The 18,365-nt window shown below is 41.7% G+C and overlaps 1 protein-coding gene across 3 annotated transcripts in view; it reads left to right on the forward strand.

The window, feature by feature from the left end:
* Positions 1 to 18,365, forward strand: part of CSMD1 (CUB and Sushi multiple domains 1) — a 1,334,105-nt gene that overhangs the window by 1,241,595 nt on the left and 74,145 nt on the right. For all 3 annotated transcript variants that reach the window (XM_077309265.1, XM_077309276.1, XM_077309285.1), the window contains 2 exons: positions 2,002 to 2,190; positions 6,802 to 6,987. In XM_077309265.1, coding sequence (XP_077165380.1) covers positions 2,002 to 2,190; positions 6,802 to 6,987 — 375 coding nt within the window. The remainder of the gene's footprint in view (positions 1 to 2,001; positions 2,191 to 6,801; positions 6,988 to 18,365) is intronic.

The following is an 18,365-nucleotide window of genomic DNA, read 5'->3' on the forward strand; positions in this document are numbered from 1 at the left end:
TCGGAAACCTCCATTAAATTTTTGCTTTCCTTTCTACAAATTGAAGACATGTTATTTTGAAGCTATTTTATTTCTTTGAGCCACATTTACACAGTTTCTATGGCTTTGTGTCAGCTGCATATAAATGGTGTATCATAAGCATAACGACATAATAAAAAATGAACCGGGAGCCTGACCAAGGACAATGGGTAAGATGAAAAGTCAACATACAGTAGCAGAAACATACAAAAAAGGCTGCCTTTGTACGTATGTCTTATGTAATCCTGAAAACCTCCTTAACTTTAACTCATTTGTGTTCAGAGAAGGTCAACTTTTCTCTCTCTTATTCTTGTTCTGACATTCATTTCTACTGTGCTGAATGGAATAGGTATGATCCGTCCATAAAATGTTGTACTGGAAATTTAATACCAATTGAAAAGTCACACCAGCTAACCAGTTAAAGCTTATGGCCATTTCAAAACGGTGGGGAGGGCCAGTTGAGCTGGACTGCCTCCTCAGGTTTGGGCTGATAGAGAAACAAATTGCTGGGGAAACAAAAAGATATTTCACTATTTTCTGTGCCTTTTTGAAGCTCCGCGTAACTTAGAAGACTCTCCTGTAGTCCTCTGAGGTGGATATGTACGCAATATTGATCTTCCAGTTTATGAATGGAACAATTAAATGTTACTTCTTTCAGGAAATCAATGTATCTCTAGCCTTACTTTTGAGGGCAGCAGATAAAAATCCATTTCTTATCTAGGCTGAACTCACACATCATTAGTTATTGTGAAATCATGGTACTACAGCAATCATTCACAAATGGATTTCCCCATGCAGACGTTATTTGTATGTATGTTTGTTTGTTTATTACATTTTTATACCACCCTCCCTTGTGACACCCTTACAGTTCAGTAAATAAGGATTACTTACTATAGCGTAACCATTGCTCTGCATCCAACTATGTGCAGATGCAGCTTTCTTTAGCAATTCTATTTATAATTACTTCCTTCTTTTTGTGACCTATTTACGTATTGTATGATCTGATGTGTGTAGTGTAGCCAGGAGATCTGAGGATTGTCTGGCAGCCAGGCAAGTATGCTATTTCCTACCTTCATGTCATGACCCCTAGTGTTCCTTGGAGGAACTACCTACCAAATCCTTCTGTCCAAATGACAGCCAAGGTCAGCCCTGCTTAGTATGCGAGAGCTGACAGGATCAGGCTGGCCTGAACTAATTTATGTGGCTTTTTAATAAGTAATCGATTGGATTGAAGGTATGCAACCTTGTCTATTGCATAGAGTAGTGATCCCCAACCTGTGGGCAACGGACCACGTGTGGTCCTTCAACTAATTGGAGGTGGGCCCCAAAGGACGCCTTCTCCCCCCCCCCCCAGCCCTTTACAACACACTTTGGGTGTCATTGTCTCCCATCGCTCCCAGATGGGACTCTCTCGTTGCAGAGAAACAAGCTCAGGGTTCCCATTGATTTGTCATTGTCATGAGTTAAAATTTCCATGAAAATAAAATGTTCCTTATGTTCATTGTTGTGGCGTGTCTGTATCTTATTTTGGAGGGATGTTTAAACATTACCATAGCGATCAGAGAGCGTTAGGGCAGTGGTTGAGAGTAGAGGAGTAAACTACCCCCCCCCCACCGGGCCTCAGTAAAAGGCATTGAGTGGTCCCCGGTGATAAAAAGGTTGGGGACCACTGGCATAGAGCATAACAGCAGGAAATGCACATGCAACAAATGTATAAACAGAGCCTTTTCACATATAAAACATTAAGTTTGCAGTACAGATATGAAAACTGCATGAGCCAAAATGCTTATCCGATGTTAGAAACTGCATATGTACAAGAGACTTTCAAAGTCAGTCTCCTGAGCAAGAGTGCTTTGCTGCCTATATGACCAAATTGGGGCTTGAATTACAATCTCAGTGGTTTACATATGGATTCTAATGGTGAGAACAGCTCACTGCCCTATAAGCTGGATGTTGTTAACTGTGTATATTATTCCCATATAGCTCCTTACTGCAGCTTAAACCATGTCGTGAAGAATGGAGGAATTTTAAATAAAACGAGGGGCGCAGTTGGCAGCACTGTTTGTTATTATTGTAAGCCTGGATACCGAATGATTGGGCACAGCAATGCAACTTGTCAACGTCGTCCAAATGGCATGTATGAGTGGGATTTCCCTGCCCCTCTCTGCCAAGGTAAGAGTAAAAGAAAATGCTAATTGAAGCTCTTAAATATCATCTGCAAACACAGTTTTCAGGGGGTGTGGATATCTGAATTACCCAGGTGTGTGCTGTTGGAACGTGCAAGGTCTGCAGTGTGCATGATTCAAGACCATATGAGGACTATCCTACAGGGGACATCGTAGGAGATGTGTATTTAGCATAGTTAGAATGGGAACGCCCTGATATTTTTTCAAATAATTTCCTCCAGAATCCTGAGTAGGTCATTTGAAGACTTCCTGCTCCCTTGAGCATACTTCCCCCTTTTCCCCTACAAAATAAACTGAATGAACAAAGTGAGTCATTTACTTTGACTCTCCTGTCTTTCTTTGCAAAGTTGTTTTTCTTCATAATAAAACTATTTTATTCTTTTATGCAGCCTAGTGCTGAATTCCTCTTTTGCATATTTAAACTCTGCCAACATGTACCGGGGGCATGTTATTACACTGCATGGCCTTCATCTTCTATGGCTTCCCAATCTATATGAGGTCCTATGGCTGGGTAGGAAGAGGGCAGAATAGGAAGTGCGTTTGCCTGTTCTGGCTCGGACGCAACTGACTACTGTGCCCCAGGCCAGGAATTTAGAAGTGATCTTGGATACGTTGCTGACTAAGGAGGCACAGGTCAGAAAAGTAGCCTGCCAGGCATTTTTTCATCTTTGCCAGGCAAGGCTACTAGCACCCTATCTGTCTTCTGAGCCATGGTGATCCATGTGACAGTCACCTCCAGACTAGACTTCTGTAACTCGCTCTATGCAGGCCTGCCCTTGTCCCTGACCCGGAAATTGCAGTTGGTGATAAATGCAGCTGCTAGAGTCCTAAAAGGATTATCGTGGAGGGCTTATATCCAGCCTGTGCTGAGGCAGCTGCATTGGTTGCCGGTTGCGGCCTGGATCTGGTTCAAGGTTCTGGTTTTGACCTTTAAGGCTCTCCTTGGTCTGGGACCATGAGCCTCTTGTGGCGCAGAGTGGTAAGGCAGCAGACATGCAGTCTGAAAGCTCTGCCCATGAGGCTGGGAGTTCAATCCCAGCAGCCGACTCAAGGTTGACTCAGCCTTCCATCCTTCCGAGGTTGGTAAAATGAGTACCCAGCTTGCTGGGGGGTAAACAGTAATGACTGGGGAAGGTACTGGCAAACCACCCCATATTGAGTATGCCATGAAAACAATAGAGGGCGTCATCCCAAGGATCAGACATGATCCGGTGCTTGCACAGGGGATACCTTTACCTTTTTGGTCTGGGACCAACATATTTGAGGTACCGCTTGTTGCCTTATGCCCCCTGCAGGGCCTTGTACTCTGCAGATTCCAACTTGTTGGTCATTCCCGGCCCCAGGGAAGCTCGCCTGGCCTCAACCAGGGCCAGGGCCTTTTCGGTCCTGGCCCCTACCTTGTGGAATGATCTCCCAGAAGAGTTGCGGGCTCTGTGGGAGCTGTCGGCTTTCCGTAGGGCCTGCAAGACAGAGCTCTTCTGCGGAGTTCATGATTGATGCTGGTGCAGGAACATCTGCAGGAACATCCTCCCCTTTAGGACATGCCATCTGTCAGGATATGTGTGGGAGGTTTTAATGACATAGCCCCCTGCTGCCCCAGGAACAGATGTACTGGTATAGGGAGCAAGTGATTTTGCCACCATGTGATGTTTTATTATGCTTTTATTGGGATTTTATTGTTGTGGATTTTTATGTTGTTACCCGCCGCTAGCCAGGTCACCAGGAGTGGTGAGGTATACATTCAATAAATAATAATAATAAAGAAGATCAGTAAAGGTATGCTGTGAAAATATAATACTCTGAGTACGATAAATGTAGGACTGCCAGGGTAGAGGGGAGGAATGATACAACATGGAAGTGATCTTGGTACAGCGGGGACATCAGTAGAGTTGCCAGGTCCCTCAGAGCTGCTGGTGGAGGGGGGGGGAGGGTTCTAATCCAAGTCTTCTTCTGCTCCACTTGTTCTGCTCCAATTATTACCTGCCAACAAGAACCATAAAGGAAGCTGGCCTTCAGGTCAGCTGATGATAGGTCTGTAGTGGAAACTGGCAGGCTGCCAAATGAGCTAGAGGTAGAAAGAGTAAAGGCGCCAAAAGGGCACTTGTTCATTCCCTGCATGCTCTGTCTTTGGCACATCGAGGCTGTTTGAGCCTGATTGGGGCTTCTTCCCCTATTATCTTATTTTCATCTTTGTAGTTATACGGTTAGCAATAAAGAGCGCCTTACCACTTTGACTTGTAGGGAAAGTCGGTGGGGAGGACAGACCAGATCCTGAAACTCTGAGTAGTTTCCTGTGACCCCTCTCTTTTCCTTCCCCAGAAGGCAAAACCAAACCACTTCTTTTTCCCCTGACTGCGGGCATCAGGTTTTCTAGTTTTCAGAGGCAAGCAAGAGTGTGCTAGCAAAGCTTTGCTTTTGCTGTTAGTGGCTGTTGACGTTGTGAGCGAGATGCAAACATTTCCCTTTTTGAGGAAATCAAGAGAGACCGGGGTGGGAGAACCAAGCAGCCATGCAGGGTATGTGTCTGCTGTACAGCAGTGTGAAACTTCTGCTGCAAGAATTGAGTGTTCAGTCAGATATGCTCCAGGGCTGCTTTTTCACTCAGCCATGTTACATGAATGTGGATGAATGGAGAGGGAAGAGTAGACTCCAAGCAGCTTATCACTTGCACTAACTTACCAGCTCACATATTTCTCTCCCCCCCCCCCGCTGTCTGTTTTGGGGGGGTCAGATTTCCCCCAGTTTCTTTAATCCCCTCAAGTGGGCAAGTGGTACCAAACTGGAGGATCCCCAGTCCCCAACTGTGGGCTGGCAACTGTAGGTAAATGTGGAGATATGAGTGTACACAGCATAACTATAGGTGGGATCTAATAAAACTTTCCTCTGATGGCTGCACAGTCCTTTGGCCAGGGGAAGCTTCCACTGCTTCAAGGGCCTGTCTTGGTGGCACGAGGCTCTTTGTGCCAGGTACAACCCTTATATTTTCAGCCTTTACTTTGTTTGCCATTTTCTCTGTAATTCTTGCCACTGTCTGAAGAAGCATATAATTCATAGAGTTTAAAAAGCAACATTTCTTTCTCTCGGCATTGGGAAGACCCATAGTGAGAACAGCTAGCAGAACTTTGCATTTACACTGAGCACATACTTTTAAAATGCATTATTCTTTAGGCAGTTATTTTTTGCTTCATACACATTGGCTTGTAACAGCACTCTGAGACAGATCACTATTACTTATCCTGGTCGTGTCTTGTGTGTGTGCTAAGGCTAAGAGTAGCTTGCAAATATTCATTTGGACAGGGGTAGTCAACCTGTGGTCCTCCAGATGTCCATGGACTACAATTCCCATGAGCCCCTGCCCACGTTTGCGGGCAGGGGCTCGTGGGAATTGTAGTCCATGGACATCTGGAGGACCACAGGTTGACTACCCCTGCATTAGGACATTTGTAGGAAAGATAACATTTGAACAAGCAATTTTCTGAATTGCACTTCCCAGCCTTCACTGACATTGGATCATGGCCACAGTAAGTTATGTAAAAATGTTATCCCCCCCCCACACACACACACACGGGTTTTAAAGAAAATCGTTTTATCCACTAGGAGAACAAGCAAACCCCCTTGGAAACTAATTAGCACCAGGCACGCTTTGTTCATTTTCTACACTTCTTTGTGGAATTTTTCCAAGGAGGCCCTTTCATTATGTCTGAAGTACCAGTAAAACTGATTCCACTGGGTTCAGTTTGTAATTAAGCCCTGAAATTGCACTGTAAATAGTGATTGAAATCTAATTTGTCTGGGGGTTTTTATTTTAGAAAATGCTGCAGTTTGTTTCTGTATATATTCTATAACAGTTTCAATTTTTGTAAGAACATATCTCTGACTCGGGTTAAGCTGTTAAGGTCAGGTGGTATTTTTCATTTCCCATCTTGTCAAGTGGCAGCTCGGCTAATAACACTCTTGCCGCTGCATAAAGGACTTGATTTCTTTCCAAGGAATAATAATTTATTGTTATTACTGTTACTTTTAGCTGCTGAAACAGCAAAAAATCTACAAGCAGCAGTATGTGCCGAATAATTATATTTTTAGGAAATAGCAACGGCTCCAATTAAGGCTGCTGAAGCATTTCAATCATAATACTTCTTTTCTTTTACCCAATTTTTATATTCATTTGGCGGAAGGGAGAGGAAGAAAGGATGATTTCTGGACCAGATATCTACCAATGGTAGAAGGTTCTACCAACACTTCATAATTTTTATCTTTTTTTTAATGGTGTGATAAAATACATAGAGGGTTCCCATCTTGGGCTGCCCATTTGTAGTTAATCTGTATGAGACAACACAGAGAGCTGTTCAGAGAATACTGGTCACAGGTCAATAAACTTTATAAAATATTGAGAAGATCACAGAGGGCCATATTCTTAAACCATAATGTGCCGGAATATTTCACTACCATATTGCTGTTGTTTTTAATAAACTTTCTTACTTTAGATTAACTGCAACAATTGGATAAATGTTGTATTTGTATTTTTCCACTCTGTGGCAGCAAATTTGATTAGTACCAGAGGCAAACAGATTTTTAGCTTTCTGTCCCTTCTTTTCAGCTGTATCCTGCGGTATCCCAGAATCCCCTGGAAATGGTTCCGTCTGGGGTAATGAGTTTATTTTGGGCAGCAGAGTGATATATGAATGTAATGATGGCTTCAAGCTGGAGTCAAGTCAACAGGCAACAGCAGTATGTCAAGAAGATGGATTGTGGAGCAATAAAGGAAGACCACCTGTCTGTCAACGTAAGCTTACATCTTAGACATACGTGTACTTTTTTCAGAATATGTTTTTCTTTTTCTTCCTTGCTGGTTATGTGTCAATAGGTATTGATGAATAGCATGCAAAAACACATTTTGGCATGACATCATAACTTTAACCCCCACTTCCCTTCCTGTTGTTCATTACTTCTATTCATACTCTGACTCCCTTCTATTCAGTGGTCCTGCAAAACAAAATCTTGGAACCACTTTGTCCCACCAGATACACAGTAGTAGTATTGAATGCCCTCCAGTACATGTTAAAAACGTATGACATAACATTTATTATACAGAGATCTTAATCATGTATTTACAGGAGTTCCTTATGCCTAATGATCTTCAACCAACTTCTTAACGTTAAGCTTGTTAAACAGATGCAATTCTCTTTTACTGATAACATGTTGGAAAAAAAATGAGGTTATGCCATATAAAATGAATTCTGTCACTTCTATTTTGATGCATTGTTTGGTGTCTTAATTTTGTGTTCTTCTTTAAGCCATCAAAGTTTTAAGCTCTTATTGAGCAAAACCAGGACTCAGTCAGATTTTTTTAGCTCCATTCTTTCACGCAATACCATACCAGATGACTTACTGCATACATCAGCCAATATCTCTGATGTACGTGATTGGGTGCTCAAAGCTGATTCATTGATTGATCACTCTTCAATTCTGCTATCACAATCAGCCCCATGGTATAAAACAATTAAAAAAGCACACTCTAGAGCAGTGGTCCCCAACCTTTTTATCACCGGGGACCACTCAACGCTTGACAATTTTACTGAGGCCCGGTGGGGGGGGGGGTAGTTTACTCCTCTACTCTCAACCACTGCCCTAACGTTCTCTGATCACTATGGTAATGTTTAAAAATCCCTTCAAAATAAGATACAGACATGCCACAACAATGAACATAAGGATAAGGAACATTTTATTTTCATGGAAATTTTAACTCATGACAATGACAAATCAATGGGAACCCTGAGCTTGTTTCTCTGCAATGAGATAGTCAATGACACCTGAAGTGTGTTGTAAAGGGCCGGGGGGGATGAAGTAAAGGGCTGGGGGGGGGGGAAAGGCGTCCTTCGCGGCCCACCTCCAATTAGTTGACGGACCACATGTGGTCCGTGGAACACAGGTTGGGGTTTGCTACTCTAGAGCATCATATTTAGTAAACATAACAACATGTAATCTTAGAATGGCCCTAATGATGAAATGATGCCATCAGCCATGCTCTTTGGATGATATCTCCAAATACCCACAACCCATTGCCTGTGTATATGTGGAAATTCATCTGTGGAGGACTATGCCCCACTACGCACGCCTACCCTTGACTTTGATCCGGAAGTTACAGCTGGTGCAAAATGCAGCGACTAGGGTCCTCACTAGGACATCTTGGAGAGCCCATATTCAGCCTGCACTTCATCACCTGCATTGGTTACCAGTCTGTTTCCGGGTCAAGTTTAAGGTGTTAGTATTAACCTTTAAGGCCATACGCAGCCTGGGTCCTGCTTACCTGCAGGATCACTTGGTTGCTTATGCCCCTGCAGGGCCCTTCGCTCGGTGGGTATGAATATACTGGTTGTCCCAGGCCCCCCAGGATGTTTGCCTGGCCTCAACCCGGCCAGGCCCTTTTCGGACCTGGACCCAACCTTGTGGAACAAGCTCCCGGGGGAGCTAAGGGCCCTGCCGGAATTACCAGCTTTCTGCAGGTCCTGCAAGATGGAGCTCTTCCCCCAGGCATACAGTTGAGGCCAGGGCAGAACCCGGGTTCCATCTTGGATCCCTTAGATCCATTGGCCAGCTCCTTCTCTCGTGAGACCAACGTTATTACCTCTGACTGAACAGGCGGGGGTTCTAGGATTAGAACGCCATCGTTGTTGTTATTGTGTAACATAAAATGGGAATCTATGGGGGTTTTATTGTGATTTTAATGTTTTATTGTGAACTGCCATGTGACCTTTTGGTGAATGGCGGTATACAAGTTTTAATAATAATTATATGTTTTGGCTTGTCCCCTGTACTCCGAACCCAGGGGCGAATTCCTTTCCAAGTTACTACCGAACTCATACCCCACTTCTGATTTTGACAAAGTCACCTATCTGTTATCAGATGTCGACCCCTATATTTCATATAGGGTGGCATTTTTTGCTCTGGCTGCCAGGAAGATCCGAGCCAAAGCTTTTTTACAGGAGTCCCCACCTTGATACACTAAATTTTTCTTATTGTAACTCAGTAGCCCTTGTTTACAATTTTATGTGCGCAATATTGCAGAAATATTGTTTTATTCGTATTTGCACCATATTGTTTTTAATTATGTTTTGTAATGTTGTTTGGCTATGTACAATAAATGTTATCGTATTGTAACTTAAGAAGAAGCAAAAGATAAAGGTATAAATCAAAATGAGAATAGAAATGTGTGACTTGACAAGTAAAAACAGGAACGGACAAGATGGAGAATACAAAGAGATTAGGAAAGGATGACAGAAGATAATTTTAGCATGTCATAATTTTAAAAGAAAGAAGCATTATATATTGAACGTGATGTAGAGCATGTAACCAAGTACTTTTTTAATTAAAAAAGCACACAGGAAACAGGAGTTGAATAAATAAGCTGTGGCAGAGCAAGCACAAACAATGCACATTTCCTGAAGCATCTTCATTTTTTTTAAGCAAGAGACATTTCTACCAACCTAGGGAGAATGTTTTCTTTTAAAAAATATTTTGTTCAGCTCCATCAATGAAATATGCTGCATGTGTTAGATTTTTTTTTCCTTTTAAATAACTGCATGCTTTGGCCAAATCTTAGTTTGGAAATTACAAGCCAGTCCCAGCAGTAACTATCATGAATTCCTGCCTAACTAAATCACAAAACTCTCATTAGTTTAAATGGCTCAGGGTTGCTCCCTAGACAATATCTTCCCTGTCTAAGTGCGAATGGAGATTGCTTTCCACCAGTTAAATTTTGCTGAAGGTGGTCGTCATAACTCAGTCAAAGAACCGTTCTTAGACCTCATAGCATTTATTTCATATGCAGAGGATGTTGCTGTGAGTAATGTGGTGAATGAGGGAACTGACACACATAAGGAGACTTATTGGTGAAGATCTTGGGCTAGTTGTTGATCTTGGATTAGAAATCTTAGCAGGAGTGCTTGATCATGTCCCCCTTGTCAGTGGTGAGTGACTGTCCAAAGGAGCTATTGTAACAAACCTGAACTTTGTGCTCACAATTTGCAAAAGTGATGGATTTGAGCTTTCTATAGAAATGTCAAATGTTGTCCCAGGAATTATGCATACCTCTGCATTTTCACAGCATCTGCAACAAGAACCCAAAACAAATCCATATCCTTGTAAAGGATATCCTTGTAAAGGCTTCATTACTATGTTGATTGATGGCATAAGAAGAAACAAAACTTGTATCTTTTATATATTAATTGAGTGCATGTACTTCTGATGATATGATGAAGGTTCAAAACCTCCAGAATGAATCCTGCCTATCAGGAGGCTTTGGAATGTTCAGCAGGCAGTGGCAGCATGGGAGCAAATGTGTTACAGCTGCGGCGGTCAAGATCAGACCTTAGGCACCCGCAGTCCTTTTCAATATTCCCCCCTACCTTCACAGGCGATGGGAGGGGTGAGTATTGAAAGGGAGCTTGGGTGGCCTGGAGCCCATTGTATTTTTTGTACAATGGGCTATACTGCAAGTAATACATATAACTTCAGATGCCAGAACATTCACCATTTGCTGAAATGAAATGCATCAGTTTGATTCTCTTCCTAAAATCCAGGTAGACTGAAAGGGAAGGAAGAAGGCCATTTCACCCTCTTCACCCTGAGACTCCACAGCTTGTTTCGCAGAGGAAACTTCCATGGAAAGCTTGTGACCTATCCCTCCCAATGGTCCATGTCCATTGGGCAGAATGATGCCTCAAGGAATGGCTTTTAGCAAAGGGGGAACACAGAGACTAGAACAAGTAGCAAGAAAACACACTAGATATTTTCTACCTTCCTATCCATCTTGAAATTTGGATTCTGGTCATAAGGTCTGTGCCAGAATATTTCTGATCTAGTGGTCAGATTTGGTGTACCCAAGTGGGCTTTTTATATTAAGAATTTTTAAAATTACTGTCAAATGTTTTATGTTTAATTTACTGGTGCGAGCCACCCTGAGCCTGTTTTAGAGAGGAGCAGCCAGTAAATCTAATTAATAATAATAACTGATGTATGGAAGGCATTCCTGTCATCTCCATAATAGCTCACTGAGCAAGAGCATTTGTGGGAGAAACGAGTGATGGGCTTTAATCTGACCAAGGAGGGAGCCAGAAACAGGAGAAAGCTCAGCAAAATATCATGGAAGGAAGAGGAAGGACTAGAAGAGCCCATGTGTGTTTCAGAACATTCCTCAGTCTAACAATCAATGCAGCTGGGCACACATGCAAATGACTTCTTGTGTTTTGTTTGGATTCTTCACTGATGTTGAAATATCCATGTGTTCCAGGACCGATAACTACTCTGAAAGCCAAAGCATGTTAGAACAGCACAGACTTAATATGCATGGGTCCTCCAGCTGTAGTGCAATGTAGGTTGAGTTACCAGGCAGCCCTGGAAGGAGTCTCAGGCATAACTGATATTTTGCAACAATCCATAGGGTAAACCACTCATACTAATTGTTGGGCCCAGACTGTAAAATTGTGTTTAACTCCTTCCCATGTAGCCATCCCTGCACTTGATTCATAACGTTAACAACTCCAACGTGGCCATTCCTGTACTATATATCATTACCTGTTCCCCTTGTGTAAGAGAGATTGCTAGTAGACATTGAAGGAGGAGAATTTGTTAACCCCAGTACACCAGTATTCCCCAGACTTTTATACCCTGTGTGCACCTTTGGAATTCTGATTCAATATGGCATGTTAACATCAACATGATATTAACAGGGCATTACATCAACATGTAGCTGCATTCTGCTTCTTTCTTCTTTTTATCCTTTAGCTGGCGATTGGTGGAGCAAATTGTCCTCTCAGCCAATATGCTGCTGTAGGTGCCTCTGGATTTTTGCCTTGTTTATAATGTGTTTCTACTCTTGGTGATTGGTGGCAGTAGTTTTGGCCATATGGGTAGTCAATTGCTAGTTTCTAAGGTCTTCCTCAATCTGTTTAAGTCATATTTTCTTTGGCGCCAGTTGTTGGATCTTCCATTGAGTTGGTTGTTCTCACAAGAGGAGTTTATGAGGCAGTCTGCTGTTGTTCATTCTGCAGACAAGGGCAAACCATTGCAATCTGCACTTTTCTATTTGTTCTTTAATATGCGGCTGGTTGTCACGTTTTGTCCGTACTGTCGCATTTTGATTATGATCACATAGAGAGACACCCAGAATCTGCTGCAGGTATTGCATTTGGAAGGTCTCGACTTTGTTTATGTCAGGTTTTAGTAAAGTCCATGTTTCTGATCCATATAGGAAATTGGCTTCCATTGCTGCAGGCATTCAGTAGTAGATCTCACAAAAGTACTGTCTTCTTTCTTAATATTCTCATTTGTCAACTTAGTTTTACCACTTAGTCGTTTGAGGGTCTGATATAGGGTTCTGTATTCATGCCTGGATGTAGTTTCTTCCAGGTCTGCTGCAATATTGTCCCAGTAGGCTTCTCATTCCTCTTTCATCTTCTGTCTAACCTCTTTGTTCAGTCTTCGGTACTGTTCAAAGTCAACATGTTTGGCTCGTTTATGTTTTTTACGAGGTCTATACATTCGTCTGAAATCCATGGTTGTGTTCAACTTTGGATGGGTGGACATAAAGAGGGGGCACATATAGGATAATTTCTGAGAGTTTCTTTTCATCTATATCCACATAATCTGATGGTTCAAGAAGTGCAAATTTATTTGATAAAGCAATTTGCAATTTTTGTCTGAGTGCAGGCTCTCTTATGAAATGCCCCAATTCATGTCCAAATTCATTTTGGCTAGTACATGTGTCTTGCTGGTACATTTTAGCTGGTACATGTGCCCAAATTAAATGCCCCAATTCATTTTGGCTGGTACATGTGTCTTGCTGCATTTTGCTCATTGTAGTCACAGTTGTACCTTGGCTCTTTCAAGGTAGTGATCATGTCTGCAGTCAGGTCCCCTCATGGCCTGGACATCTTTGAGCAATGAATGGAACGTGGAGTTGACCAGGATATAGTCCAGTATTGCTGAGTCCTTGCCTGATGGATCTCTCCACATTAGATAGTGTTTTGTGGGATGTTGAAAATGGCTTTTCCAAATGATAAAATTATTTGATGTGGTAAAAGACATGAGGCACAGTCCATTGTCATTTATCTTCCCATGGCCAAATTTGCCTTTTATTTTCTGCCAGCTGGATCTGTCAGTACCAATATGGGCATTGAAATCTCTAGCCAGGATACTCAAATTCTGACTGTGGTATTGAATCAAGTACATCTTGGAGCCGGACGTAAAAATTGTCCTTAGCTGCATGAATACAGAACCAGTTTCAGTAAAGGCATAAATGGACAGGATGTGGGTCTTGATTGTACTGTTGATGGTGAGGACTGCCAGACAATCTGATATTGGTTGGAAGGCACTTACACTCCTAGCAGTCTGTCAACCATGAAGCCAACTCCAGCTTCTTGCTTTTCTCCCCCAGAGTAAAATAGTGTCATTGTTTCATCAATCATCAGTGGTTGCATGGTCAGCATTCCAGATCCAATGAGGCCCAGTTCAGATAGCTTGGAATTTTGCATTTTGACAATTTTATAGCTATGATTTCCTTTTGTCCAACATGATGTCCAGTTCATACATTCCAGATGGTGATACAGATTTCTGATTTTGGTATCATAGGTTTAATTTTTTGGCCAATAGTCCACTTCTCACCAGCCCCCTGATTCCCTATTGCTGGCACATTGGATGCCCCGCATGCAATAGCATTATTGATTTAATTTATTCTAATTTCCATGTGGTAAGTTGCCTGGTTTCCCTAGTTTCCCATTTCTGGTCACCTCAGCAGACTGACCATCCTCCTCCTTTTGCATCCGGGCTTGGGACTAGCCTTGGCGGAGTTTGTAGCTGAATTACACTACTGTAGGAATATAATTGCCATCTTAATAAAATTCCAGAATGGCTTTAGGATTCTATAGTTAAGTATTGAAAGCTGTTCTGAGTTGCCTCATTCATACTATTTATTAGTATCAGAACAAAGATGCATCAGAAAATATATTCTCACATTTCCTTATTTTCCCCGTTTATTTCCAGAGTTTGAAAACAAATTTATTGTTTTCATTTATTCTGTTTCTCCTTGTGTAGGTTTTAACAGATTTGTCTACAGCTTGGATATGTTTGTGCTTTCTTAGAGCACCTTAATTCCTTTGCATCGGGAAGTCATACTATTAAACTGTGGGATTGTTTTACCTTTGGGGGAAATTCTTTTCTTCACTTTCTAAGTGCTGCTCATGACAGTCTTATGACATTTTCTTTTCTATACTAGATAAACTTGAACTATCTGACATGCTGTTATCATGTGGGAAATCACTATATACAACTGCTTTCAGCTCGTAATTCTGTTTATCATACTGATTCCACCTTTCTGCATATCAAAATGTCTTTCTGTACCTTGGGATCTGGTCTCTTTTCTCTTCATGTTATGAAGCAGATTGAGGGCACCCGAATCTGCATTCAGGTTTTCCTTCTGCACTTCCTCAACAAAAATCTTGAGGGTGGATTCAGCATACTAGAGAAAGAATCTTGGAGTGTTCTATGAAGCCCCTTTTCAGAACCTTGAAAACAGGAACTCAGAAGAGAAACAGTGACTTTGCCTGACTTGATCCAATTGTTGTTTCAAAGCGCTTCTCAGTATTGTAATCCATGCCACTGGGATTCTGGTTTAACTGGGGATTTTTATAAAATTGGAGATATGCAATTTTTGATGTCTTTAAGTTCTTCATATATTGCCTCACTTTTAAGGCCTAGAACACCCAGTGATCTTCCTTGTTGAGGGGGCATTAAGCTTCCCAGTTCCAAGCCTGACTTATTAATCAGTATACCATACAGGCTCTACCATATCACCCCTCCACTGAATAAAACTTGAAAGCCTTCCTCTGGCCCGAGGAGCTTTTCTCCAACTTCAGAAGCTTTTCCATTGGAGCAAGAGGGATTTAAAGTGGAAGAAGTCTCTTTAGGTAACACTGTAGTAACAAAAACCAGACTAGAGGCATAAACTTTACTAGAATACCTAAGTTTCCGAGCTGCATCTCCTGCAGTCTTGAATACAATAAATGTCTGGTGGTTCCTTGCTTTTCTCAGATTATGTGGACTGGGATGCAATGTAAGTACTTTTTGAGTTCAGGATTAATCCTGTTCGTTGGCAGTGTGAATGAGTAAATACTCCCATTCTGGTGATATGACATATAATCATACTCGAAGGATGTAATTACATTTGCTGAACTATACTTGGAACCATGCAGCCGTTAATACATATATCAACAGAAACAAATCAGCATAGAAAGAAGACAGTTTTCCTTCTTTATATCTAGATGAATCTGACAACGTATCTGATTCAGATGCCGTGTATATAAATAGCAAGTGTCACTCGTAGCTGTGAGGCGTAAAAGAGAAAAAGAGAGAGAGAGACTGATGGGTGTCTGAATAATTTGTTCTAAATACAGCAGCCATTGAATATACTGTATTTTATCTCTGGGTCGCTGTTCTGATAAGTCAGAGGAATTCACTGCAAAATTTAAAGCTGTCTTGGCCAAATAAGCTTTCTAGCACCACTTATCTATTGATCTATAAGAAGTTTTATCGGCTACTTTACTAGGCAGTAGCCATTATTTTCCTCTCTGCAGATTTTTGTATCAGGCAGACTGACAAACAGAGACATGAAGTACTGCATCTCAGCAAGCTTTCCACCCACTTCAATATAGACTAGAAGGAAAGTGGGCACTGCAGCTAGGAGAATTGAATAGTTTTTCAATTTTAGGAATAGGATTTGAGAAGCTATTTAAAAATTATAGCTCCAGCAGTTTGAGGGACAGCACTGTTCTCTCAAGGTGTTCTTTAGCGCTATCAGTAAATGAAAATCTTTGATAGACAAGTAGATGGACACTTAGGAAGCCTGACAGCAGGCAAACTGGAATAGTTGTCTGATTTCTATCTCTTTTCCAATATATGTTGAGGAAAGCTTTTCAGTTTGGTGTCTGTATTTCTTGTTAGCTAAATCTCTCTCCTCTTGCTGCTTTTCTTAATTGGGGGGATATATTTTTCTATAACCTCTTTAGTCCCCAGAGAACCTGATTGAGGCAGTTCACGAATCAACAAATCTGGCTGAAATTGTTTTTCTTCTCTTCAAAGATATTTAAGGCCAGGATTTGCCACAAGGCGCAAGCAAAAGCACTCATAGTGTAGACCTGGATGAAAGATCTATTTACCCTTGTCCTCAGGTGTTTCTCAGTTCATTCCTAAGAATGCTTTCCAGAGAATGATCCCCATAGAATTGCCCTGAGTAAGATGCTACCTGTTTAGGATTGCACTGTCAGTGATCACAGATGAAATATCTGAAAATCAAACTTCCCTCTTTCATTGTACCTGTTCATTGCTGAGTGCAACATCTCACTTGCTAACTCTGCTGTTTCCCTGCAATTTAAACAAGGAGCATTTTGAGGAGTTTAGCACAGTGGCAGGACAAGTAGCCAGTGCTAATGATTAACTGACTTGCTTAGACTTGGTGTGCCCCAGGGTAATTATTGAGCAGATGCATCGTTGAACATCAGCTCAATGCCTTTACACCTACACAGCTGGTAGCGTTCACTAGTCAATGGCATAACATCATGCTGTTTAAAAGGTATTAAACTACATCAGTGCAAAACTGCATAAGAGCCATCCAGGTTAGAATCATAGAGTTGGAAGGGGCCACACAGGCCATCTAGTCCAGCCCCCTGCTCAACGCAGGTTCAGCCCTAAGCATCCTAAAGGTTGTACAGATGACTCAGGGACTCAGGCATGGAAGCAAAATGTGTTAACTTGGAACACTAAGAAGCATGCACCTTTCCCAACATTTCCCAGTAGGAAGGAACCAATTTTTTTTTGGGTGCTTTGGGTGCTCAGATAGAAATAGGAGAAGGGACAGTTATTGGGAAATGAGCAAAATGTTTATTTATCGGACCTAAACTCTTCCCTTGAATAATACTTCTTCCATGTAAAGAAGCAAGGCTTGAGCACTGAGGCAAACCATACAGCTCTTTCCCTGCACAGCATTAGAAACCCCTCTTTTCTAAGTAACCAGCAGCAACAGAGAGTTGATGAATACAGGACAATGACAGTTCTGGTGAAGGCAGCATGGAAAGACATGAGTGCAAGTATTTGCAACGAGATCTGAATGAACATTGATAATGCCGTTCTAAGCACAGCCATACCCACTGAAGCCAACAGATTTGGAGGGATGTAAGTCTGCTTAGGAGGAAACTGCGGGCCAAACTAGATGTGGCAGCTTCCTTGCGCCCACTATGTTAAAGCCTAAAATGGGCAATTTAAGGATGGTGCAAGGACTGGGTGAGCAAAGTGGGATGAGACGCTCTTGCTGCCTGCCATAAGCCTTTGCAATTCCCCAAACAGCTAGCCATTTCCATACTTGAAAAGGGTTTGTTTGTTTTTGGGGGGGAGGGGGGAAGAGGAGTGCTCTTTGTCCCTTTGTGGTGCAGACCTGATGGCATTTTTAAATCGCCCATTTTAGACTTTAAAATGGCAGTGGCATCCCCATAGAAGAGACTAAGAAGCCGTCACATCTGTTTTGGCCCCTGTGAGTCAGCTTTGCAGTTCTCTTTCTCTACACTATCCCGGGAGGATGAAATCGCCTGTCTTTATTTTATTTTTTTAACATAAACATCTTTGGTCTCCACTTATATTATTGCAGTGGTTTAAATTTTATTTCTGATTTTGTTTGCCATTGCTTTCTGTTGGATATCATCCAATAGCAACTGCATCCATCACAATACCTGAATCAATCAAATTAGGTCTCTTTCAAAATAAGTACTGTGCAAATTAAAGGTTTCTTAGATAAATGAAACTTTTTGAACGGCATCTGTGTTTCACATAGGTAGCAATTTGCCATTCTCTATGCAGTTCCCGCTGCCTATAAAACAAATTTGGGTGAGTTCTTAAACACACCCTATGCCAGCAAAAACATAGTCCATAAGTGTCACATCCTATAACCAATTATTAATATTGTTATTTATATTCGTACTTTCCTGTACAGGTTTGACTTTGCTTTTAATTAGATTTTTAAAGAAGTAATCGCGATCAGAATTTTGGAACAGTAGGTGACTGCATTGTTTTTCATTTGAAACAGCTTCTCAGTATTGTTGAGACAAATATTGGATGATG

Source organism: Paroedura picta, chromosome 1 (assembly GCF_049243985.1).
Source record: "Paroedura picta isolate Pp20150507F chromosome 1, Ppicta_v3.0, whole genome shotgun sequence".
In the NCBI taxonomy this organism is placed as follows: Eukaryota; Metazoa; Chordata; class Lepidosauria; order Squamata; family Gekkonidae; genus Paroedura; species Paroedura picta.